The following is a 27,678-nucleotide window of genomic DNA, read 5'->3' on the forward strand; positions in this document are numbered from 1 at the left end:
TTCAGTAGCATCAATTAATTGATCTGATGTTTCAGGTACAGTTGCTGAATCCTCCTCTGAAGAATTACTGAAATGTATAAAATATGAATATGGAGATTAAATGAGATATTGAACATAAAGTAATTAATGTAATGCCTATTTATAGTAGACACTCAATAAATATTAGTTGTAATTAACTATATAGAGGAATGAATTTAGATGAACAGTCTTTAATGGAAACTTTTTGCTTTCAAGATTCTTAACATGATATATATCAAAACCATCCAGAGCCGTGGCTCTTCAACATTAGTGTACATCAGAATCACCTGGAAGGTTTGATAAACAGATGGCTTGACCCCACTGCCAGAGTTTTTGATTTAAGAGGTGTGGAGTGGGGCCCAAAAATTTGCATTTTAAAGTGTACCCAAATTATGTTGATGCTGCTTATCTAGTGACCACATTTAAAGAAACATTGACTTAGGCCATTAAAAAAAACAGCAAGGGAATAGGCCTAGATCAAAATGACTGGATAGGTCTAATTTTTCTTGGCTGAATGCAGCTTAATATTATTGTTTATGATAAAATAATTTATGAGCAATCTATTTGAAGATATATGTGTTTCTAATTGAGTGGGATCTAATAGTTACTGATTTCCTATCTGCCCCTTCCAGGGATTGGCAATTTGTGTATGTATTTTGTTCATAACCCCATGATTACAAGGAAAGTTATGTGGCTAGAAAGAGACAACAGGTCTATTTGATTTCTAAATTATTACCTTTCCATGATAACACTGTTTTCTCTGAAGAAAAGGTTACCAAATGCAGAAGTGGCGGTATTTTTAATTTTTATTTTTTTCATCACTAAGTGGTTCTGTTCTTTACTAATGTAAATGAGAGTGTGATAACCTTGTTATTTCATCCCCTATAATTCTGTTCTTATTTTCAGTAGTTTCCCTTTGTTTTGATGAGCCGCCTTATGATGGTAGATAATTTGAGGCCTAGGGTAATATTATCTTCCTGTAAAGGGGATATATGTTTACTTCTGGATAATAACTGGAGCATTAGCAATCTCAGATCACCTTAATCCAATGGTTCTCCAAATATCCCCTGGTCAGCAATATCATCATCATCGGGGGATTTGTTAGAAATGGAATTCTCAGCGCCTCCCCGCCCCCCCAGACCTACTGAATCAGAATAAACTGTAAGGGTCAGGCACTGCAGTTTGTTTTAACAAACTACCCAGGTAATTTTTATTTACTCAAAGTTTGAGTCAGGTAATTTTTTTTTTTTAATTTATCTTTATTGTTGAAAGTATTACAGGTGTCCCATTTTTTCCCTCCAATTGACCCCTCCACCTCGCTCCCACCCCCTCCCCAGGCCTTCACCCCGTTATTAACTGTGTCCATGGGTTATGCATATATGCATATAACTTCTTTGGTTAATCTCTTCCCACCCTCCACCCCCGTTCGCTCTTCCCTCTGAAATGTGATCGTCTGTTGCCTGCGCCAATGTCTCTGGATCTATTTAGTTTGTTAGATTCTTTTATCCATTAGCTTCTTCTTAAAGAAGACCCTTCAACATTTCCTGCAGTGCTGGTTTGGTGGTGATGAACTCCTTTAGCTTTTTCTTATCTCTGAAGCTCTTTATCTGACCTTCAGTTCTAAATGATAGCTTTGCTGGGTAGAGCAATCTTGGTTGTAGTTCCATGTTTTTCATCACTTTGAATATTTCTTGCCACTTCCTTCTGGCCTGCAAAGTTTCTGTTGAGAAATCAGCTGACAGTCGTATGGGTGCTCCCTTGTAGGTAACTAATTGCTTTTCTCTTGCTGCTTTTAAGATTCTCTCTTTGTCTTTAACTTCTGGCATTTTAATTATGATGTGTCTTGCTGTGGGCCTCTTTGGGTTCCTCTTGTTTGGGACCCTCTGTGCTTCCTGGACTTGTAAGTCTATTTTTTTCCCAAGGTAGGGGAACTTTTCTGTCATTTTTTCAGATAGGTTTTCAATTTCTTGCTCTCTTACTTCTCCTTTTGGCACCCCAATAATACGAATGTTGGGCCTCTTGAAGTTGTCCCAGAGGCTCCTTATACTATCTTTGTATTTCTGGATTCTTTTTTCTTTTTGCTCTTCTGGTTGGGTGTTTTTTGTTTCCTCATGTTCCAAATTTCTGATTTGATTCTCAGTGTCCTCTACTCTACTGTTGATTCCCTGTAAATTATTCTTCATTTCAGTTTGTGTAGCCTTCATTTCAAATTGGCACTTTATTATGTCATTGATTTTTCTCAGTTATTTTTGTCATACTCTTACTAATATGGTTGAGCATCCTTATAACCAAAATTCTGAACTCTGTATCTGTCAGCTTGCTTGGATCTATTTCATTTAGTTCCTCTTCTAGAGGTTTCTTCTGTTCTTTCCTTTGTGACATGTTTCTTTGCCTCCACATTTTGGCTGCTTCCTGGTGTTTGTTTCTATGTATTAGGTAGAGCTGCTATGTCTCTTGGGATATGTAGAGTGGCTTTGTGTAGTAGGTGTGAGTCACCTGCTGGTGATTTAAATATGGCGCCTGCCTGCCAGCTGTGTGCAGGGAGGACTCGCCAAAGGAGCAATGGCCTCTGCCAGCTCTTCTGCCTGGGAGGAAGCTGCCCCTCCACCTCTCGCCCGGATTTCAGGCAGGTTAGTTCCTCCCCGAGTGTCCCAGGTCCTTTCAAGCTGCTGCCCAGCGCTGGGCTCAGAGGAAGCTCATCCGAGTGAGTCCGTACGCGGGCCCTTTAAGAGGAGCTGCCTGGGGCTCCCGCAACCTCCGTGACCCTCAGCCACAGTCCAGTTGGTTTTCACAGCCCGAAGCTGTGGTGATTTCTCTTCCTGGCCCTGGAGCCCTGGGCTGAGGGCCTGATGTGGGGCTAGGACCCCTCACTCTTCCGGGAAACTCCCACTGCTGAGATTCCCTCCCAGGTTTAACCCACAGCACCGGGTGTGGGCCCTCCGCCGCATCTCTGTGATTCAGCCCCTATCCGCCGGTGTCTCCACCCCTCCTACCGGTCTCCGTGCTTCTTCAGTTCCCTGGTTGTAGGGCTTCCCTTTAGCCAGATTTCAGGAGGCTCTGAGTGATGGTGGTTCTGTATTTTAGTTGTAATTTTGATGTGGTTTGGGAGGTGACGGGTACAGCTGCTACCTGCGCTGCCATCTTGTTCTTCCTCCGCCAGGTAATTCTGATTTACTCTTAATTGAACTGGAGGTTGAGAGGATTAGCACCTAGATTTCAATCTCAGAGGACTTATAGTTCTAATTCACTCGTTTTCTTTTCTTTTTTTTTTTAATATATCTTATCGATTTCAGAGACAGGAAGGGAGAGGGGCAGAGAGATAGATAGAAACAACGTCAGTCATGAGAGAGTCATTGATCTGCCTCCTGCAAGCCCCCCACTGGGGATTGAGCCCTTGACGGGGGCGTGTGTCCTGACCGGAAATTGAACCACGGTCTCCTGGATCATAGGTCGATGCTCAACCACTGAGCCATGCCTGGCCAGGCCTAATTCACTCTTAATTCATAGACTATATAGTCCTAACCCAAATTTTGAGGTGTTTACAAGGCCCTTCATACTTGGTAGATCCACTTTTTGTCTCCTTAGCTCTTTTGAGTCTTTCGGAAGTTCATCTTAGCTTCTCAGCCTCCCTGCCGCATCTTCTGGAATCAAAAGATGCCTCAGGGAAAAATATGAATGTAGGATTAGATTTTGAGTTTTCTTGTCCCTGATGTTAATTCTTTTTTAAAATTTTTATTGTTAACACTATTATGGATGTCCCCTTTTTCTCCCCCTTTGCCTGCCTCCACCCAGCCCACCCAGCCCCTCCCGATCTTAATTCTTAATACTTCACTGCCTTGGTAGCCCTCAGATGCCTGAAACACATGCACATGTATATACATAGACATATATGTATATATGTTTTTTTGTTTCTTTTTTAATTTGTAGTTTGTCCAGTGTTTCTAGTTGTTTTTAGAGACTAAAGGGAAGAGATCTGAGTTACTTAATATGCTATTACCAGAAGTGAAGGAAAGGAGTCTGAAGTACATGGCTGTATAAGATTAGGAAGTTGCCCGGCCGCTGTGGCTCAGTGGTTGAACATCAACCAGTGAACCAGGAGGTCACAATTCGAATCCCAATCAGGGCACGTGCCCAGATTTTGGGCTTGGTCCCCAGGAGGGGCATGCAGGAGGCAGCCGGTCAATGACTCTTATCATCCATGTTTTTATCTCCCCTTTCCTTTTTCTCTCTGAAATTAAAAAAAAAAAAAAAAAGATTAGGGAGTAAAAATGTCTCAAGGAGAAGAAAGTGATAATAAGTAGTATGTCAAAAACAGGTCTTTTTGGAATTTTGTAATGTAGATATTCCTGAAAACAAGAGTGGTGCTGGCACAGTGAACTCTCTCCTTAGGATTTTTTTTGTAGCTGATATTTTTTTAGGAAACTTAAGTTTCTATAGAGAGAATTGGCATGGAGGGGCAAGTTGCTATCTTCTTTTGACTATATTTTCTTGTGAAAAAGATTAGACTGTTGTTTCAAAAATGCAATTAAAGGATAGAAGGATGATTTTTAAAATCTTGTTTTGGGTAAATTATCACTAAGAACTGAGGACCTTTGTCTTGAGTCTGAAAGCAGCTTTTAAATGTCTTGTGCAATGAATTTAATAAAAGTAGATTTCTTTTTTGAAGAGTTTCCCAAGGAATGGGCCATTCTCTCGTCATACTGTGATCTACCTAAGGTAGTGATTGTTATTGATATGTTTATATTATCATTTGCGAACTATGAAAGTATGAAAACATCTCTTTCATGCTAAGGCCAAAATCATTGTACAAGTTGAAATGACAGCTCATCGCCATATTTGGCTATACTGCCCTACACATAGCAGCAAGGCCTGTTAAGCAGGGGAAATGTTTATTTTTTTTGGTTTTGGGAAAGAGTTCTCAAGATCCTATACTCTCATCCCTTCTGTTATTTTTTAATTTTTATTTTTAATTGTAAGAGAAAGTTTATTTAGAAAGTTACAGAGGTAGTAGAAGTGAGCCAGCTGGGTTGCATAGGTTTAGAAAACAAGTTATAGAAGCAAAAGAAGGGCCTTTGGAACTTAGGAGAGAAAAAGCAAAGGTAACACACCTGGGGGGAATTAGAGGGAGTAAGGAAAGGCGCAGGCGTGCTCTTGAGAGGGAGAATGTGCCTGTTTTTCTTTTAATTTTCTCAAATATCTTTGGAGATATTTAAATGAAAAGAAAATAATATTATAAATACCCATGTTCCTATATGTTTCTGTTGTCTATAGGGAAAAAAAGTATTAGTTGAATTACTCTCAGATTTATGCCATTGTCATCCTTCCCACCCCTCCCTAATAGCTAGTACATTTTTACTACCTTTTTAATAAATGAGTTTTCAAATAGTTGTTGATAAATTGCCATATTATGGTATTTATTGTTTCTTCAACATTTATGGATTTTTTTACAGTTAAATCGTCAATCTGAAATTGTTGCTACTTGTTCTGGTGATTCTTGGAAGATATGTGCAAGACGAAACAAGACTGAAAATTCAAAACCTTTAAAAGGCAACCCAATTGGACTTAACATGTCGAGCAACAAAAAGAAATTGAGGTATAAATACTTCACCACACATTCCTACACAAAAGATAAAGGCTTTGACACTAAAACTATATATCTTTGTGAATTGCTCAACCTACATCTTTGTCAGTAGGGCCAAGAAGATAAGTGGTCCCAGTGTGTGGATTCTTTGCTTTGAATCTTGGGAATGGGGTTGATTTCAGTGATATCTTGATTCCAAATAAACATATTGCAAGAAAATTTTCAGGAGACTAGGATTTTATAAGATGAGCTTGCTTTCATACAGGTAGTAAAACCTCAGTCATGATATTAGAAGTAGAAAGCATCGTAGGGTAGGTGTCATGTCTCCTTTAGGGGATTTTTGTCAGGATTATCTCAATAAGGGACTTTCTTACTTTGAAGATTTCTTATTTTTCTTCTCTCCTAGATATAACTCATTTTTCCTAGAGATTGCTATAGTGAACCACTGTTACTGATACGATTGGGGTGTTACATCTTCCAGAAATAGGATTGAAAATCACTATTTCATTTCTGCTTTGTCAATTTATAGACAGACAGCTGAGGTACATAAAGGCTAAATAACTTTTGAGTCAGTGGCAGAATTAGAAATAGAATCTAGGACTCATTATTTTTTTACAATTAACATTTTTATTTGGGCATATAAGAAAACTGTAATATTCATGATTTTAAAACTTTTTATAACAGTCTTTAAATAGAGAATAGAGAGAGAAAATATATCTGAATTAATTTACTGGAAATCTTATAGTACAAAGTATTTATTTAGGATTTCTGATTTCTATTCTAGTGTTCTGCTCTTTATCATCTTTCATGAACTGGATTGGAAACATTCAGAGATAAATTCAGAAAGTGGATAACTCCTAATGGGAAATTTAACATGGCCAATTAGCTTTATCTGTAAACATTTTTAAGTGGTTTTGTGCAGGTGCTCAGATTTTAAAGGATTTATTTTGCATACGTGTATGTCATTTTCCCTTGTTCAGATTATTCTTTGTTTCTTGAAATTGCAGCGAAAATACACAGAATGCATCATTATGTTCTGGAACTGTTATTGATGGTAGATGTTTTCATCATGCTAATGCACAGATACCAATAGTAAAAACAGCAGCCCAAAGGTAAGGATTGTAATTGCCTTTGTTTAGTATATATATACCATCCCTTTTAATAGGAGTTTTTCACTTTTTTTTCCCTCAACTTTTTTTTAAAATTTGTGAAATTTTACTGTGTTTCTGTTGTCTGTAAAGATAAATTCATGTCTCTGAAATAATTCATGTCCTAGAAATTTTATTATTTTATATCTGCTTTTGAATAAATCACATTCTGTAAATAGGGACTTTTAAAGTAAAAGTCTTCCTATTGCATTATATTCCAGTTAAATTACACTAATTTTACAACATTGAACTTAGAGCATTTGACAGAGAAATCTTCATCTGGTAGTTAGCTCTGATGAATAAAACTACAGTTACTACCTTACTTTCTTTGTAGGGTTCATAGGATTTCATAGTATCAAAGTAAATCACATTATTAGTTTTAAATGTTTGAGAAAATTTTGTGTTTTAGTAGTTTTAATAGATTTGGATGTTCTCATTAGTTGTGAAAACACTACTTGAATCTTGAAATAATGAGAGTAACAGTGGGGAAAGCTTGGTGTTTTAAATGCTTTTGAGGTTTTTTATAACCATCCAAATATAGTTATGAAATACCAGTTCTGAGTCAATTCCGGTCTACTAAAAAATTCTTGGATGGCAACAATTAAATAATCTCTTTATTTCTTGCATTATGAATTGTTGCATAAAAATATTTTTATAACTAGTAAAATTTAAAGATTTGGTATATATGCTAGATGCTGTTCTTCATTATTTAATACCAATCTAGATTGCTACTCATTCTGAAACAGTGTCCTGACTCTTAGAAACCCTTGCTGTGTTTACTGTTTGTATAGATTTGCTGTAACATGTATCTTTGACTTAAGATAATCTTAAATTTTTCTCATGTATTAGGTTAGTAAAAAAACCTTTTTTACTAAAATATATTATTTTTTAATCATAGTTTTAACATAAAATATTTGAGAAATTCAACTAAAAAGAAAGAAAATACTGCACATACCAAAAATTGACTTGCTTTACTGTAAAGTACACAGACAAATCAAGCTCTCTGGCCTACATGTGGCACAGACAAGAGAATAAATAAGAAAAGGAGACTAATTAGGGGGAAAGAAAAAGGAGAGGTATAGTGTTCTCACATAGTGATCACATTGATAGAATCCATTGCTAATAAAGATCTGTGTTTTTGATATTCTGAAAATATGCTCTAAGTTGAAATACTAATTTATAATCAAGTGATATAGTCTATAACCAAAATTATGATCGCTTTTGAAGTTATCTGTCAGTTTGGATTTATTTGCACTGTGACCTGTTCTCTCTATCCCCCTTTCCTCATTGGTAATGTTAAAAAGCTGACTTCAGTCTGGAAATTGTTTTGTTTTATTCTGGCTCCCCAGCCATTATACCTTGCATGCGTACCATTACTCATCTGCATAAAAGATTAGATTCTGTTAATAGGAACTGGTATTCAATAGTAAAATGTTTCTTTAGAAAAACAAAAAAAAACCTGAGTTAATTTGTATTTAAAGAAACAATCCTGAGTGAAAATACTTGACAAGAACAACTAGGGAAAATAAGGAGAGCCTGGAGTTATGCCAGCAGGATAGATTCTACTTTTATTTCTTATTCACAGAATAAACCTTTCTTATTCCTTCTGTTGCAATGTGACTGTCATTAAAAATATTTTGAAATTCAAAGACAAGTCATTGAGAGTTTTTCCAATTTTCTTCCTTCAAAAACATCCATTTCATACTACATATCAGGCATAGGTGAGGTATAGAGTAGTCAAAGATTAATATGACAGGGTCCCTGCCTCGAAGCTTAAGTTCAATTAAGGTAGAGGTCAGAAAGACAAGTGAGCAAATGATTACATGGAAAGTGCAGTAGTAGAGATATACGAAGTATATGTAGTACTGTTCACAGAAAAGGGAGGGGTAAAAAATCCACAAAGAAAGTATTAAAGTAACTTCTGAGTCTGCTAGCTAGAGGAGAACACTGCATGCACATCTTCAGAGTCATGAAGAAAGGATGGTTGCTACATACTCATTGGTTTTATATTTATTTATTTATTTTTAATCCTCATCCGAGGATCTTTTTGCCATTGCTTTTCAGAGAAAGTAGAAGGGGGGGAGAGAGAAACATCGATGTGAGAGAGACATCGACTGGTTGCCTCCCAAACTTGCCCTGACCGGGACCAAGCATGCAGTCAAGGTACATGCCCTTGGCTGGAATCGAACCCAAGACCCTTTAGTCTGCAGGCCAACTTTCTAACCACTGAGCAAAACTGGCTAAGGCATACTCATTGGTTTTATTTTTTATTATTATTATTTTTTTTACTATATCTTTATTGATTTCAGAGAGGAGAGGAGAGAGAGAGAAAGAGAAACATCAGTGATGAGTCACTGATCGAGCCCACAACCCAGGCATGTGCCCTGACCAGGAATCGAACCCCAATCGCCTGGATCCTAGGTGGATGCTCAGCCGCTGAGCCACGCCCAGCTGGGCATACTCATTGGTTTTAATTAGTGCAGGCCACAGATAAGGGTGAGCATACTGGCTTTTATAGCTTCCTAATTTTATTTTCTCAACTCTTAATTTGAAATGAAAGGAAATGCCACCAGTTGGTAATTTACACATATAGTCTGTTCTTCTTGGAGTGAGTGGTATAACTTGTCCCTCAAGTAAATCAGACCTGCATTTTGAGTAATTTATAGTACTTCAGTAAGATATGGGAACAAGTATGCCACAGCTTTTTAATCTAAAAGAAATTAATGAAGATTAGTGAAGTATCAGATCAGATTAGCTACTATTTAGGAGAATATTACATCCCAGCCTATATTCTTACTGCTATTACAAATGTAAATTTAAGTCATATTAAAAGATAGGTTTATATACTAATAGTGATGGAGGAGGATGATAGTATTTGGTATAGAAAAAAGCAGAAATTAAAAAATGTGTATAACTCTATACCATCTTCACCCCTAACTTTAATCAGACTTGCTACAAGAACACATTTACTGGTTTATGTTTTATTTACATTTCACTTTTTGTTTTTTATTAAGGATAGGTAAAAAGACTTGTAAGGCCATAGGGGAAAATGAATGTCTACAACAGCATATGTACACCATAAATGGGAAAATGGGCTCAGATTAATCATTAATGAAAAGCACTACTTCGAATGAATTTTTGAAGTCCTAAATCAAGTCATGGATACCAGAATCAATCAGTCAGGCTTCTTTCCTTTCTTTTTAATTTCTTTTTCATTAAAATTTTAAGAGCACTGGTATAACACTAGCTCAAGGATGAAATAGCTCAACAAGAATGTAAGTTGACATTTTTACAAAGTCCTACATTACTAATTAGGCTTTCCTCCCCATTTTTTTAAGAGTTTTTTTTTTTTTAAATGTAAGTTCCTTCCTCTAGGGTGGGACTTGATAATAAACACATATGAGGGATATTATAGATGTGCCATGACTTATAAATTAGATATATTACAGTAGATGAGCATGTGTGTGTGTATATGTGCATATATGTATATATGTGTGTGTGTGTGTGTGTGTGTATATATATAGTTTTGTTTTTTGTTTCTTACTCCCTTGGTTTATTGAAAGAACCAAACGTTTTTCTTCTATGGGTCTTCTGCCTCTTTCTTTACTCTGTACAGGTGAGTTTAGGGAAAAAACCAAAAAAATAAGAGGCTACTAAACTCTTCCCATTTCTTGGGCACAAGAGTGTAGAGTTGGAAATGGCTAGATTAGGCATTAATACCTAATTTTTGGTTTTCGTTTTACTTTTCCTGTAAATATAATTCCATAAGAAAATATAAATATGAAAATAAATATTTAAACTTTTACGTTTATATTTTGTTTCATTTTTAATAGTGGTGTAAAAATAATATTCCCTTATTTTTCTGTCATTTATACAACACAAACTTATTTTACACAGATTATCTCATTGTTACAAAAACAGGTAAAATTTGAAATGTGGCATGTAAATTTATAGTAATTCTTTTTTTACTATTGAAAATATTTTTAAAAAAATAATGTTTCTTTTTAATACTTCTTTTGTAAAACCAAGTTACCATATTTCTTTTTTTTTCTTTTTTCTGGAATTAAATTGATTTTACTTGTGTGCTCCACATAATAGGAATACAAGAGTTAATATGGGCACTTGAGGATTTTGTAAACTATGTTTTCCTTGGGGTTAATTCTGAATATTTAGTTCCTTTTATAATAAAGGGAAATATTTCTAGAATGTGAACCGTATTCTAAACTGAGAGTTTTATAATTTTACTCTTAAGTAATTGGTGTTGATAGCTTTTTAGGTTTTCTATGAACTGTGGAGAAGGGTGGACATTGGGCTTTTGATTAGAGGACATGATTTTAAATCTCAGGCCTTGCCTTGTATCCCAAATCGTATGCTAAGGTTTTGGAGTTTCAACGTTAAAATTTTATTTATTTTTTATTTTTTACTCAAGCAAATAATCATATCACAGGATTGGAACCACTAAAACTTTTTATAACTTTCTGGAAATTATATTGTTCCTTGAAGACTTATTTACATAACTGCTCTAAAATAACATATATCCTCAAATGTTGGGTGGTTAACTAAGGCTTTCAAGAACTTTTCATGTCTTTGTACATCGTTTTTTCTTCCTTAAATATGTTTAAATATAAAGTATTTTCTGTATTGAAAGAAATTGAAAAACAATTTATCTGACAATTCAAAACATACTATGTAACATATATAATGTGTTTAAAACAAATTAATCACATTGGAGTTTTGCCTTATTGACTACAGTTACTAAAACTACAATGATATATCAAAAATGAGGTCTTGCCTCTTACATTCTTTTTCTTTTTCATGTTTTAAGCAGTCTGGACCAAAAGGAAAGGTAAGCTTAATATTGATGAAATTAGAGCATGGATATCATAGTAAATATCAGATGATTTATATGTTTTGAAAAATATCCATTGATTAGAGTCATCATTAAAGCTTAGTAAATTATTTTAATAAAAGGAAATATATTAATAGCACAACATGATATTTGACTATGTTGGTAGTGTTTCGCCATAATTCTTAATATAACATTTTTCCATGAATGGTTATTATATATTTATGCTCATGTTTGACTACTTTCCTTTTAAAAATACAATGTTTCAGTGCCTTAGTAGTAAAGTTGATTTCAGTTCCATTATTAAAATCTTTCTTGTTATATTTTACACTTCAGTAGAGTGAAGGGAAAAGTGAAATTAGAATACCTTAAGCTTGGAGTTAAAACTCTTAACATCAAATGTATTCCTATTCTAACCCAAAAATTTGTAACAGAATTTTATGATTACTGTTCCCTTTGTAGCAACACTGGCAAACACACTGTTCTTTAGCAGCAATGTTGAATAATGTAAATAACATGGAAACAAAGTTTTAAGAACACATATTTCTTTGAATAGTGAAATGGTTGTGATTCTTCTAAAGCAAATGTTCATAAGAATAGCTTTTCGCTCTATGTATGTAGAATATTTTATGCATGTGCATATTTTTTTTCTTGCTTTCCTGAGAGTTTCAAAAGCATTTTATAAACTCTCTACCCTAAAAACAGGTTAACAATCCTTATATTAAACAAATACTTTCATGCAATTGGTGAAAATCAAAAGAAAGGACATTCTCCCGGCCCCGTGTTGTCAGTGGTTGAGCGTCAACCCAGGTACCAGGAGGTCACAGCTCAATTCCCGATCAGGGCACATGCCTGGGTTGCCAGCTCCACCTCCTGGTGGGGGCTTGCAGGAGGTAACTGATTGATGATGTTTTCTCTCTCTCTCCTTGATGTTTTTATCTCTCTATCCCTCTCCCTTCCTCTCTCTAAAAATCAGTAAAAACATAAAAAAAAATTTTTTTTTTTTAAAAGGGACATTCTATGATTTTAATTATATAATTTTAACTATATAATTTTTTTTTAATGTATAGAGAGGGCAAAGAAGATAACTTGCAATATTTTATAAAAGATATTTTCCATCTTCATGAACACCAGGTTTCTGAAATATAAATCTAAAGATGATCCTGTCAGTAAAAGTTTTGGGCCTATTTTATAACTCTGAAGTACATCACAGACACTTGTTTTAAATGAATGAGTGGGTTGTGTAAATATTTTACTACCTATCTTCTGGGAAAGAAAAATTATTTCCTCACTTGTGTCTGTTTTGTTTTTGCGTTAATCATTATTGTTAGATACAGATGAGTCATTTTATATCTTTAAAATTTTTAACTCATAAGCAACTATATATGTTTTGAAAAGCTATTAATAAGATGTTTTTAATAAAATTGCTAAAGAATATACATTAACTCTTAAAACAATCATATTGAAACAGACTTTTGTTTTATATAAATAACGTTCTTTCCTGTATGCTATACCATAACATAGAGAAAATATAGTTATTGTTACATGTTCAGAATAATATAAAAATTTTAGGTTATTTTTTAAATTTATTTTTTATTGTTGACAGTATTACAGATGTCCCCCACTTCCTCCCTCCTTTGCCCCCTTCACCCAGCCTCCACCCCACCCCACCCCAGGCCTTCACAGAACTGTTGTCTGTGTCCATGGGCTGTGCATATAAATTCTTTGGTTAACCTCTTTCAGTCCCCTCCACACCCCTCCCCTATAAGATTAGATTATTCACAATAGCCTTGGAGGATTTATGCTATTTCCCCACCACCACCACTGTTTTGGCTTCTTACGCATATTTCTGTAGAGGATATTTATTCATTGATACATTTGGCATATATTTCAGTGACTGTGTGTGGCCAGGCACTGTTATGGGAGCAGACAAAAATCCCTATCCTTGGAGCTTACATTCTTGTTGGAATAATTCTGAATAGGAGTCAGATATAGAATTAAATAACCAGCATTAGCAGTAGGTACATAACTTACTCTACAATGGGTGTGGTAATATTTGCCCAACTTTAAAGGAGATTCATGAGGAACAAATCAGATAATTATTTAAAACTGACTTATACACTGTAAAATTTGAAATTCCTGTAATAGTAATAGATACTGAAATTCTCTCAGTGTTTTTTACTAAAATTAATGCCGGGGACTAGACATGCAGCAACAACTGTGTCTAAAATACTTTATAGGGAATACCTGTACACCTGAATGACTTATTCAGTAGCTTAGTTTACTGTTAGGTTGAATTTAGACCATTAATCCTTTGGACCCTTACCTAAAATTATTTTGCATTTAGCTTTGTCAGAGAAAAACTGAGAAGAACTTTGGTGTCAGTAGATTTTACTTTGTAAATTTTTTCACATAAGCCCTTTCCACCCTTGTGAACACTGTGCCACATCTTTTGTCTCATCTTTCAAGAGTAATGGGAGCCCGTTAACACATGAGAGACTATAAATTTCTGAACAAAATGATTTACTTATAAAAGAGGATGGTTAATCTAATAAACAAAAGTTAGGTAGTTGTGGAAGGTAATCTTTCCCACGGTTTTTCCATTTGTACTATGTACTGGGCACAGTGATGTGTATTTTAAGTGTAAAGTCAAGTTGGAATAAATAATAAATAATAGGTAACTATTAAGATCCAGAGCTTAGAAACAAAAAATTTGCTGCCAGTTACTTTGCTGTGGGTGACTTAAACAACTTGAATGACTCACATTTCTTTCTCACTCATAGACAGATGGGTTATGAATACAGTGTACATGTGGCAGCACCAGGAAGTTAGAATAGTTAATCTGGTATTAGAACTGTTTCATTTTTTCCCCTCCATACGTAAAGATTCTATTAACCCGTTATGAAATTGAAGCACATAGTGATTTTCAAATTTAAAAATTTTAAATATTTATTATTTTTTATTGTAAAAAGTGCATAGTGTGGAGAATTTTGAAACAACAAAAAGGTACAAAGGTGAAAAATGCAATAAGAGAATATATATGAAATACTAGAAATGTTTACATAAAGGGTGTGTTTAAAAAGACAAGCATTATAATTACAGATTTTATAATTTTTTAAAAAATTAAGTTATTAGCATCTTGACGCATTTCTTTCTAGTCATTTTCTCTAATAACCTTTTAATATACCTAACACATAATAAAATATGGCTGTGTCTTCTGAATTTTCATAATAAAATATAGCTGTGTGTTCTGGATTTTTACCTAACAGTATGCTCCTGCATTTTTCCCTACCAGTAAGTTGGCTTCTAAAATGATTTCATAATAGCTTGTCCTGCAAATAAATTATTTATTTGCCCCTTAGCCCATTTCTGGTTGTTTTTTACTGTTATATGTGACACGTTGGTAAACAGCTTTGTGTATAAATCTCTAAATGCATCTCGTAAGATACAACTCTGGGAAAGGATTCTTGGGACTAGATTACTAATGTTTTTAATGCTCTTGATAAGCACTGCTAAGTTCTGCAGAAAGGTGATACCAAGATATAAATAGCATTATAAATTGCTGTCTCAGGGTATTTGAGAATAAAATTATATTCAGATGATACTATCTTTCTTGTAATTGTAAGAGTCACCTGAAACGTTAGAAATAATTAGTCGAACATTATGATAGGCTACAAGACTAATAGTATGAATGATTTTCTTTATTTACTTCTGATCAATTGGAGTATATATTGAAAAGACTGAACTTTCATTCACACTAGCAACTAAAATTAAATATTCAGTAATAAAATTAATGATGCATAACATCTTTATAAATGTACCTAAAGAACGTAATCTGGGGCATATATTCTTTGTTGGTTTTTCGGTATTAACCTTACATAAAATAAATATAAAATTAAGTTTATATTTATTTACTTTATAATATAAATAAAATATATTACTACTGTGTATATTATTATAGTATGTATAAATCCTTTAAGTACATTTAATGCAGTTTTAGTAAAAATCTCAGCAACTTTAAGAAATTTGACCAATTCGGAAGTTTATTTAGAAGAATAAATATATGAGAAGAACAGACTTATTTTTTTCAAAGAAAAATAAATAGGGGAAAGGAAGAATGACTTGTCACATAATAAAAGATATTGTGAAGAAAACAGTGATTGAATATGAAAATACTAGAAATAGGCTAGACAGTAAAGAGACTAGAGAGTCCAGGTATATTCAGTTTCCAACCAACCTGTGCAATCAATAAAATAAACAAGTTTATAGTGCCTTTCAGATGCCTGAATTATGATATTTGTACATTGACTGACAAGTTAATATTTTGAAGTAGTGTATAATGGCTCTGCGTTGTGGCCAGTGGTTCAGTTTTGACAGCATTGCCATCCGTGTGTAGCAATGTTTGTACAAATATTTGACCTGATAAATACATTTCTAATTACATTCTGCCATTTAGATATACACATTTTTTTTCATTCTAACTACGTACCAGTTAGCAGGCTATGTTCAGGCATAAGGGTACAGTGATGAACAAAACAGACAAAATCCATGCACTCCTGTAGTTTAATTTTGATGGGCACAGACTGACAATGAACAAGTAAACATGAAATAGGTGCTCTGTAAAGAAGTATAATTGGATAATGTGATAGAGTTTGACAGTATGGATTACATGTTCAGACAAATTCTTTACTGTGAAGCAAACATTTAACCAAGGACTAAATAAGGAGTCAGACAAGCCATGATCATAGAGATAGATTTTACAGATAGAGAAGAGGTGGTACTAAGATGTTAATGCAGGAATGAGTTTGGCATGTTCAGAGAACAGAAAGAAGGGCCAGTATGTTTGGAGCTTGAGTAGCAAAGGGGAAAATGTTACGAGGTGAATTTGGTTAGGTCAACTAGGATCCAAATTACAAAATGCTTTGTAAGATGATCTGAAGAGTTTGGGTTTTATATTAATGCACTGAGTAGAAGACTTCAGGGCATTTTAGGTAGGGAAGTGTCATTACCTGATAAATCGTGGAGATTTAAAATAAATATTTTGTATATGATTTATAATTTGACACAAACTAACTCAGTGGCATTCAGTTAAGGCCAAGCATGTTCCACTTTCCAAATAGAGATGTTCTACAAAAGAAAAGAAATAGTCTGACCCAAGTATTCGAACTATCCCAGCAAAGTCTAGGAGTTGGGGAGGTTGGGCACAAGTGAACAGAGTCTTTAAGGCCTTTTCTTGGGAAGTGGATTGGGAGGAATAGGGTGGGAGGAGTAAAGTAATTTTAAAGATTTCATCTTATTAGGGATGCAGTAAAACATTTTGCTTGAAGAAATAGTTGGAATCTTGATAACATATTAATGAATGGAAATATGCAGTTGGAATAAAGCCTGAAGAGAGAGAGTAACTAGTCATTTGTTAAATTAACTGGGGTGGGGGATGACAATAGCAATTGCGCAAACCAGTATAAATAGTGGAAAAGAGGAAACAATAAAATAATAAATAGAAAAATAAAAATTAACTAATAAAGTAAGATGAAAAGAAAACATGAAGTCTGTTAGTTGTTATAATAATTGTGACCAGGTTGAATTAGTTTAAAAGACAAAGTGATTGGGTTATATCCAGCTACTATGTTGTTTATAATGAGACATAAAATAACAATTTGTAAGTAAAGGGGTGTTTAAAGTCACAAGAGATGCAAACAAAAAGAAAACGTGAGTAGAATTTTAATAACAATGAGATGGAATTAGGATAAAGGAGCACATTTCATAATAGACACAGTCTGTAAGAGTATAACAATTAAATGTTGTCATGTAATTAAATATACTCCCCTAAAATAAAATATGCAGGAAGTTTTCAGTTAGAGTACACCTGTGGGAGATTTTAATACATGTTTTTGAAAATTAGACTAATTTATAAGCTTAACATGAGTTTGGAATAAGAGATTTTAATTGTAAAATGAATACATTGATTTATTTTATAGAAATTTACATCTTTTGAGATCAGAGCAATGGAAAGGCTGATAAAAATGAGTTGTCATTAAAACCAAGCAAAAAAATGCCAGCACCCAGATTCTGGTGTCTAATACCATTCTAATAAAAGGAATGTGGAGAAATGCTGATTCTAGGGATGGGTTGGGGAAAGCACAGAATGAGTGGAGCATCTTACAGCGTCAGAAACCAAGCAGGAGTAAAAAAAAACCCAAAAGAACAAAAGGGTACTTGCTTCAACAGTATATATACAAAAATTGGAACAATAGGGAGAAGATTTTCATGGCCCCTGTACAAGGATGACATGCAGATAGTGCAACGGTCCATATTTTTGTAAATTTTATGTTGCTTATATTTTACCAGAATAAAAAACAAAACAAAGGAACGCGGTCACATGAAAAGGACACAGGAGCCACCTGAAAAAGCTCCCAAGGGCCCAAACTGAAATAATTGGGATTATCATCTTAAAGTATGAAAAATATCCATGAGTGGTATAAATGATTGAATAAATGTACTTATTGAACTATCCTAGGATTATACAAGCTGCAGTAAAATGAGTTGGGGAAATGGACAACTGTTTATTACAGAATTCAAAAAAAAGAAAAAGTGCAGGTAGCCCCCTCTTCAGGAAGTGGAGCTTAACTATCCTCACTCCTTTGGTGGGCTGGACTGGACTGACTGGCTTCCAGAGTGTAGAAGGGAAAAAATAACTTCAGAGTGGAGAAACCTGGTAAATGGTCTACTTTAGCCAAATGATCAGGGTTAACATCACCAGTGATAAAATCACATTGATATCATGTACCTCCTGATATGTGATGAGACGGGCACTTCACCTCTGTGATACTCTTACCCCAAACTCGCTACCTCAGTCTAATCACGAGAAGAAAAACAATCAGGCAGACCCAGGTTGAGGCGCATTCGACAAAATAGCTGATCAGTTCTTTTCCAGTGTCAGGATGATGAAAAACAATATAAGACTAGGAAACAAAGGGGAGACTAAGGAGACATGATGACTAAATGCAGTGGATCCTGGATTGGATTCTGGAATGAAAAAAGATATTAGTGGTATAGCTGGTGAAACTGAATAAAGTCTGGAGTTATTATTAGTGTACCAGTGTTGGGTTTTTTTTGACATGTATGATGGTAATGAAGGTGTTAACATTAGGAGAAAGTCAGTAAAGGATGTAAGAGGATTGTGAGTTGTCTTTTAAACTTTTCAGCAAATCAAAAATTATTCTAAAATGAAGTTTATTGCCCGGCCAGGCATGGCTCAGCAGTTGAGCATTGACTTAGGATCCAGGAGATCGCAGTTTGATTCCCGGTCAGGGTTCTACCGGGGTTGCGGGCTCAATCCCTGGTCAGGGGTGTGCAGAAGGCAGCCGATCAATGATGACTCTCTCATCATTGATGTTTCTATCTTTCCCTCTCCCTTCCTCTCTCTGAAATCAATAAAGATTTATATTTAAAAGAATAAAATAAATAAAATTAAGTTTATCTTTAAAACATTTAGTGCTGTCTAACCTTTAATGAACAGAGCATTCTGATATTAATCAATTTTGCAAAGAAGGAAAAAAAAGCTCTCCCAATTTATTTTATGCTGCTTGTAAAATGTTGGTCCATGAGGTGAAGTTTTCTCTAAAACTTCTATGCAAAACACAAACCCTCAGAAGCCCCCACACCTCCTACCTTGTATTTGGCATGGCAGGGAAGCTTCTCTGCTTCTGCTTGGTTTGAGATGGGAAAGAAATATCCACTGAGAAACTGAGCTTCACATCAGTTTTGAGTTTGAAATTTTAGTATTTGCAGAGTGATGGAAACCTTAACCCAAGAAATTAACATAAAATTTTATTTTTTTCACCTAACAAAAATTTTTTTAAAACTAAACTAAATTTTAAAGAACACAAGATAGTTTATGGCTAGAAAGTTCATTACTTTTTCAAGCTAATGCTTTTATCCTGAAATTCTTATATTAAGAATTAATATTTTTGTGTTAAACCTTAGACATACTTTTATTTCTGTAGTTATTTATTATTATAATTTTCAAAGCAACTTAGTTTGCCCTGTTTGTATAGGGAAACGTAGCAAGTATTAGATATAGAGTGGCCATAATGTCTGAAATGTGGGCAAATATATGTAATAGTTTATTAACATTAAATTACAGTACATGATAAGGTCATGGGTATTACATGATTACATAAAGAAAACTTCACATCATGAACAGTACTTGGCACAGTGTATTAATGCAGCATTTTCATCAATCAATGCACATTTATGATTTGTTGTCTCAGATCATTTATGTTAGTCACTACTAAATAAACGTGCTTTTAGCATTCCTCAGAATATCTGTATTTTCAGATTTTTTGCCACTTGTTGAGAACCCTTAGTATTTAAGAACATCTGCTTGTGTTGTCCACTATTTAAAAATGTATATACTACACAAAGTTTTTGAAGTTTACTACTTCAAAATTAGTGTCGTCATACTTTGCTTCAAAATCATTGCTTCTGTTACATTTTAAAGTTGGTATCTTTATTTTTCCAAAGTGTAGAATTATAAAAGTTAGAGATTAAAAAATTAGTTATGTGATTTAAAGATATGACTATATTATATCCTCGCTAGTGTGAAAGTGTATGGAATATGAAAATAATATTTTAAGCTAAATATAGTGTAGGAAGGAGCTGAAAAACCTACCTTTTTTATAGCTCTAGCACTACTACTTATCTCTAAGGCTTATTCTCATCTTTGCAGCTCATATCCTCACAAATATTAAAATTTTGGCTGGGTGGAAATTGCCCAGTTGTATCAAATGCTGCTCAATAATGATGAAAACACCATTACTCATCAATACTAATGCAATTTATCAGGATTCAGATTCTGGTGTTGCTATTTAATAGTTGTGTGACCATGGGCAGGTTAACCTGTTGTGCCTCAGTTTCTTCATTTATAAAGTGCTAATAATAGTATATGCTTTATAAGATTATTATAAGAATTAAAACATTTAATAGATGGAAAGCACTTAGAACAGTTCCTGGCACATGATGCTCACTATTTGCTAACTGCTATTACAAATACACTACTATCACTACTCTTACTATTTTCTTAGATCGTTTTCATATTTTGTTTTCAATTTAGGAGGTTTGACTTTTACAATACAGTATTAAATCTTCACAGGAAATTTTAGGGTTTTTTGTTTAATTTGTTATTGATCACTAGTGTGAATGGATTTACACATAATAGAATAGCCTCTTATTTTTAATTCCCTGGCTAAGTAAAATCGGAATATTTTTAGAAGCTTTTTTTTAGGATGGTAAAGTAGCTATTATAGCTCTCTAGTGTATTGTATTTTACAGATCTCCTCCTTTAATGCTTTTATCCCACAATTAGCTATAGGTTTTTTTGCTTTCCCCCCTAATTAGTATATATTTGGACTTACATATGGTATTTTAGAAACCTTATTTACTAAGGATTATGTTCATAATCTGAAAATCAATTGTATGTGAAATTTGATAATGTAATTTAATATATTTTTAAAAATATAATTATATCCCCATATGTAGTCATATTACAAAACTAAAATACTTGTTCCATAATTGTTGGTTTTGTACTGATTTTGGAATTCTCAAGGCCAATATCTTATTTGCCATGTATTCTTTTGTTTATTAATTTGTTTTTAAACAACTAGAAACACTTACAACAAAATTGGACAAATTGAGTATTATTAAGCTGAAAGATTTTTTTAACCCAAAAATGTGTCACAATGAATCATTACGAGTTTTTTTGTAGAAAAATTCTAAAGTTTTATGCATTTGGGGAACTACTTTGAAAGGACAGTAATTTGGATGCCTGCTATGGGCTCGATAGATTGACAGTCTAAATAAAAAAAATAGTCACTGACTTTAGGGCTCTTACAATGTATTATTAAGCTTTAGTATATTTGTGTAATATAGTTTTCTTATTTTTATAGTACTGCTTTTATATGGCAAAGAAGCTATGCTTTGCTTTTAATGTATTTCCTCAATTTTTTCATTTTGAAAAATATTTTTTCTGTTAGAATAAACCTATATATATTTCCTTTTATAGGAAAGAATATCCACCTCATGTCCAAAAATTTGAAAGTAATCCTATAAGGTTAAGTCGGCCCCAAGGTATTGGTAAGTATTCAGTTTTATCTGTTACATCTCTAAAGGGTTTTAAGAAGTTGTATGAAAGGTAGAAATAAAGATATGACCCTGGCTTTAGAATAGAATTCCAAGGTGTAATAAATAGAAATATGTAGAAAACCATTTTTTATACTGATCTTAGAATTTATTTAACTTTGAATGAAATCATCATGGAATGGCTGCACATTCAGGTGATTACAATTTGAAGTCTTTATTAGAATATTTTGTTAAATTCAATATTCAAATATTAGCTGGGTTATAGCTTCAAAATTGTGTTTTGTTAAACTATGTTATAATATTGTATCATGTAATTGTATTGACTTAAAGTTCTGGTTACTCTTTGTTTTATATGTTGAAACATTTTAACTAAAACAATTTGATAATATAAATTAGTATTTTTTCATAATAAATATCATGAGGAATTTATAAAATTTCATTTTAGTACTTTGTGTTTTGTCTCCTTCCTGTAGATCGTATAATGAAGAAAACAGAAGAGTCTGAATCACATTTGGAGTCTGAAATTAAAAGGAAAGTATCACAGAAACGTCACAGTGCATATCAGTCTACTCCTCTGTCTCCTGCCTCAAAAAAATGTTTAACTGATTTAGAGGTGGGTAGAGAAATTATTCTTTAGTGTTAATCAGATGGCATTTTTATTAAAAATTTTTTTAGAACTTTTAACTGTAGGTGACCTTTTCTCATACAACTAGAAGAGACCCAGAAAAGTTATTTAGGCAAACTCTTCTGCCTTTACTACATCATTTTTAACTATCCAAAATCTAGAATGTCTTTTCCTGAAAAGAATATATCAGTGCCTCCCTGCAACATACTCCAAATAACTGCTCTTAACCAGAAAGTTTTTTTAATTAAGTGAGAAAGAGAGAAAAATACCGATTTATTGCTCCACTTATTTATGCATTCATTGGTTGCTTCTTCGATGTGCCCTGACTGGGGATAAACCTTGGTATATACAGACGGCGCTCTAACCAACTGAGCTACCCAGCCAGGGCCTTGACCAGAAATTTTTTGAAATTATTTTTAATTTAGAGTAAACTTGAAATAGTAGTAGAAAAGCTATTCACGTATCCTTTTACCAGATTGCTGTTCCCACATTTGCTTTGTTCTCCCTTCCTCTGCCTGCCTTCTTCTACCTTCTCACTCTCTATATGCATGTCATCATATTGTTCTGCACCATTGGAGCATTAGAAACAGGCATGATGCTTATTTATAACTAATATTTTAGTGTGTGTGTTTTTTAAAAATATAAAAACAAAAAGACATTCTCCTATATAACTATCAAAATTTAAAAATTAGCATGGATTTGAAATTACCGTATAATCACAAACTATTCACATTTTACCCGATGTCCTTTATTAGTACAGGGCTCTACTCAGGATTAGGTGTTACATTTAATTTTCATGATCTTTGGTCATCTTTAGTATTCTCTTGTCTTTCCTAATCTTGATATTTGGGAGGAGTATAGGCAACTTGCTTTGTACCCTGAGTTGGGTTTGTCTGATGTTTCTTCATGATTTAAATGTTTTTTCAAGAATCCTCAGAAGTGATGCTGTAATTGTATTATTGTATTCTTATCAGGAGGTATACAATGTTGATTTTCACGTTACTGATACTTTTACCTTGTTCAGTTACACTCTCTAGATTATAAAGTTAATTAATGGATATTTCAATATTCATTTATTAATAAGACTTCTGTAAGACAGGCTATTTACTTATATTATATTCCTTTATATTAACATAGACACAAATTCTTATTTTACCCATAAAGAATTTACTCATAAATTATTATATATTCTGTAACTATCATTTATTTTTATGCTCAAATTGCCCCAGACTTGGCCCATGAGAATTTCTTACTCTGGCTCCTTGGGTTTTTTGGTTTTGTTTTGTTTTGTTTTCGACATATTTCCATCATTCTTTGAGAACTTCTTTACTTTTTGGTATAACCGGGTGGTCTAGACTTTTTTGTGTTTGCTTTGTCTTAACTTCAGAGGCATAATTTCTCTAAGGAGCCATTGTTCCTGTAAGTGGAGGGAATGTATTTGAGCACTAGTTATGCTCCTTGCTATGGGGTATCATGTTTATGGGCCCTATCAGTGTACAGAGCTAGGAAATGTGTGTGTGTGAATATTTAATACATATTAAAATTTATGAATTCACACTGATCATTTTAATTCAACACCACAATGTTTATCTTAGCCTTTCCCACTTTGCATGTTTGTAACTCCCTTCTCTGACAGTAAGAAACCTGATCGTCTTCACTGTATTTACTTATTTGCTCAGTTGCCTTTTATGTGACTAGTCTCTTTGCATGCCTAAGCTTGGTGTAGACCATACTGGCATCCCTACATATCTTGGCTTACTTTACGACCCAGGTAAAGGAGAAAAGAGGAAAGCTCACCAGACACACTATCCTTTCTCCACTGAAAAGCTCAGAATTTATTATTTTTTTTAATATCTAAAATAAACCTTCCTTTACTCTCATGCCAATTCTTATTTTTTTCTTAGTGGAGAGAAAGAATAGTTTGTAGCCACACTTTATGTAAATTTTTTAAAAAAATTTATCTTTATTGTTGAAAATATTACAGATGTCCCCTTCCCTCCCCCTTTGACCCCCTCCACCCCATACTACCCCCCACCTCCCACCTTCACCACAGTATTGTCTGTGTCCGTGGGTTATGCATATATACATATACATTCTTTGGTTTATCTCTTCCCATCCCTTCTCCCCCTTTCCCTCTGAGATTCATCAGTCTGTTCCATGCTTCCATGTCTCTGGATCTATTTTGTTCATCAGTTTATTTTGTTCATTAGATTCCGCATATAAGTGAGATTGTCATATTTTTATTTCTCTGACTTGTTTTGCTTAGCATAATACTCTCAAGGTCCCTCCCTACTGTTTCATTGGGTAAGAGAGCCTTTTTTTTATTTTATTTTATTACAGCTGCATAGTATTTTGTTATGTAAATGTACCGCAGCTTTTTTTATCCACTCATCCATTGATGGACACTGGGGCTGTTTCCAGATCTTGGCTATTGTAAATAGCGCTGCTATGAACATAGGGGTGCATATGTTCTTTCTAATTGGTGTTTCAGGATTCTTAGGATATATTCCTAGAAGTGGAATCACTGAGTCAAATGGCAGTTCCATTTCTAATTTTTTGAGGACGCTCCCCACTATTTTCTATAGTAACTGCCACCAGTCTGCATTCCCACCAACAGTTTACCTAGGACTCCCTTTCCTGCACATCCTTGCCAGCACTTGTTTGTTGATTTATTGATGATAGCCATTCTGGCAGGTATGAGGTGGTACCTCATTGTCGTTTTAATTTGTATTTCTCTGATGATTAGTGACTTTGAGCATTTTTTCATGTCTCTTGGCCATCTGTATGTCCTCTTTGGAGAAGTGTCTATTCAGGTCCTTCGCCCATTTTTTAATTGGATTGTCTTCCGTTCCTTTATGTAATTTTTAATTATTTAACAAGAGTAGTGTTATTTCTTTCCATTTATAGTTTGAAATTTCATACATTGTACTGGTTGTAAATAAACAGAGTCTTTGATATTTAATAAGATTGTACGTATTTAGGATATTTAGTAAAAATGACGTCTTAGTGGTGTCTCATCAAAGACAGACTCATTATTTTTTTAATTATTATTTTTTTAAATCCTCACCTTAGGATAGTTTTTCCATTGCTTTTCAGAGAGAGTGGAAGGGAGAGAGACAGACAGACAGACATTGATGTGAGAGAGACAAATTGATTGGTTGCCTCCTACACGAGCCCCAACCAGGGATAGAGCCTGCAACGGAGGTACATGCCCTTGGCTGGAATAGAACCCATGACCCTTCAGTTCATGGGTCAACACTCTAACCATTGAGCCAAACTGGCTAGGGCCAGACTCATTCTTATTAAATATATTTGGTTATTATTTATGAGTAGAGCCTGTCAAGTAGTATGTGATACGAAATTTGAATTTATTTTATTTTGTAAGTCTTTAATTAATCATGGTTTTCCAGAAGAAATTATACTTAACATAAAATTGTTATGAAAACTTGCTACTTTACACATACCTTACTAAAAGTTACTGAGTGGTGTTGAAATCTAGTTTTTAGATTGCTAGGTTGATAAAAAATTTCTAGTCTCTAATTTTTATCATGTAAAATTTAATATTGTATTCAGCTCAGCAGATCTGCATTTTAATCCTAATTATTGCATACAGTTCCAAAATGTGTTTTTTAGCTGACAGAAGGTGTATGGTAATAACTCACAATATTTTTTCTTCTTTATTTTAATATTAGAAATTTTAATGGTAGGGATATGCTTTTTCTACTTCAGTAACAATTTTATAAAATGCAATATCTGAAAGTATCTCTTTCCATTGTTTTTTTCTCATCAAAATATGTTTTATTATAGACAATAAGTATTAGAGATAGTAATGAGCTTGATCATATCCTTAGGTTCTTAAAAGACAGGAGTTAGCTTATATATAGCTGACTCCCATCATGGCACATGGGGCTCTATGTTCTACATAAATGCATGTCTCTGAACTTTTTGGGTATACAACAATATTTTTAAGCCTAGCTAGAGATGGAAACATGCCTTTGCTTATCATGAAAATGGCAGTGTTTAATAGTGAGTGGGCTTTAGATTTTTCTTAGAGGATTAGCCTTTTCATCATAGGATAGTATGTAGGTAGGGACTACTCCTTTATTTATGCAATGAGACATGGCTAACCAGTTGCATGGTTGTATTTCATTTAAATATACTTTTTTTCTCTCTTTCTCTGGCAATAGGCTAAATATGAGTTAGATCATCTGTCGCATATTTGTGTCTAACCAGTTGTATGTGTAGTTTAGCTGTTACCTATGCATTCTAAATACATAGGGCGCTGTTGAAAGTGCTATGAGAAAAATAATTTCCTTATACCTTTATTCCACAAATAGCATAACAGAATTCTCCCATGTACTGTCAGAGAAAGAGACATCTTTTTTTTATAACCCACATATGCTGAGATGGTGAGCTGATGTTTTACTAAGTTCAGTTTTGCCCTGGTTGAAATTTGGTTTTTATCCCTTTTTTTGAAAATCACTTTAAAAGTTTTCAATTATAGTTGACATACAATATTATATTAGTTTCAGGTGTATACCCAGTAATTTGACATTATAAAATTTATTAAGTGATCATCCTGAAAAATCTCATACCCATCTGACACCACACATAGTTATTAGAATATTATTGACTATATTTCGTATGCTATAGTTTATACCCCCATGACTACACTATAACTAATTTGTGCTTCTAAGTCCCTTCACCTTTTTCACCCATGCCCCCAACCTCCTCCCATCTGGCAACCATCAAAATGTTCTCTGTATCTATGAGTCTGTTTCTGTTCTGCTTGTCCATTTATTTTGATTTTTAGAATCAGCTATGGGTAGATTATGTATTTATTGTCATTTTATTGTTCATATTTTTTATTTCCCCATTCTTCTTAAAGAAGACGCTTTAACATTTCATATAGTACTGGTTTGGTGGTGATGAATTCCTTTAGCTTTTTCTTGTCTGGGAAGGCTCTTTATCTGACCTTCAATTCTAAATTGATAGCTTTGCTGGGTAGAGTAATCTTGGCTTTGTAGGTCCTTGGTTTTCATCACTTTGAATATTTCTTGCCACTCCCTTCTGGCCTGCAAAGTTAATTGTTGAGAAATCATCCAGTAGTCTTATGGGTGCTCCCTTGTAGGTAATAACTGCTTTTCTCCTGCTGCTTTTAAGAATCTCTGTCTTTAGCCTTTTGCATTTTAATTATGATGTGTCTTGGTTTGGGTCTCTTTGGGTTCATCATGTTTGGGACTCTCTGTGCTTCCTGGACTTGTATGTCTATTTCTTTCACCAGGTTAGGGAAGTTTTTGCCATTATTTTTTCAAATAGG

At 33.9% G+C, this 27,678-nt stretch overlaps 1 protein-coding gene and 1 non-coding gene across 5 annotated transcripts in view; both read left to right on the plus strand.

Annotated features, from left to right (window-relative positions):
- The window catches only part of SENP6 (SUMO specific peptidase 6), a 99,702-nt gene that overhangs the window by 27,515 nt on the left and 44,509 nt on the right, over positions 1-27,678 (plus strand). For 2 of the 4 annotated variants that reach the window (XM_016207368.2, XM_016207371.2), the window contains exons 4-8: positions 5,469-5,611; positions 6,607-6,711; positions 11,573-11,593; positions 21,657-21,727; positions 22,207-22,346. In XM_016207368.2, the coding sequence (XP_016062854.2) occupies positions 5,469-5,611; positions 6,607-6,711; positions 11,573-11,593; positions 21,657-21,727; positions 22,207-22,346 (480 nt within the window). The remainder of the gene's footprint in view (positions 1-5,468; positions 5,612-6,606; positions 6,712-11,572; positions 11,594-21,656; positions 21,728-22,206; positions 22,347-27,678) is intronic. The other 2 variants (XM_016207369.2, XM_016207370.2) reach the window with 2 other exon arrangements.
- On the plus strand, positions 17,806-17,911 carry LOC148093076 (U6 spliceosomal RNA). Its single transcript, XR_015714636.1, has one exon. It is a non-coding gene; the product is annotated as a U6 spliceosomal RNA (small nuclear RNA).

Source organism: Miniopterus natalensis, chromosome 5 (assembly GCF_054644295.1).
Source record: "Miniopterus natalensis isolate mMinNat1 chromosome 5, mMinNat1.hap1, whole genome shotgun sequence".
NCBI classification, from domain to species: Eukaryota; Metazoa; Chordata; class Mammalia; order Chiroptera; family Miniopteridae; genus Miniopterus; species Miniopterus natalensis.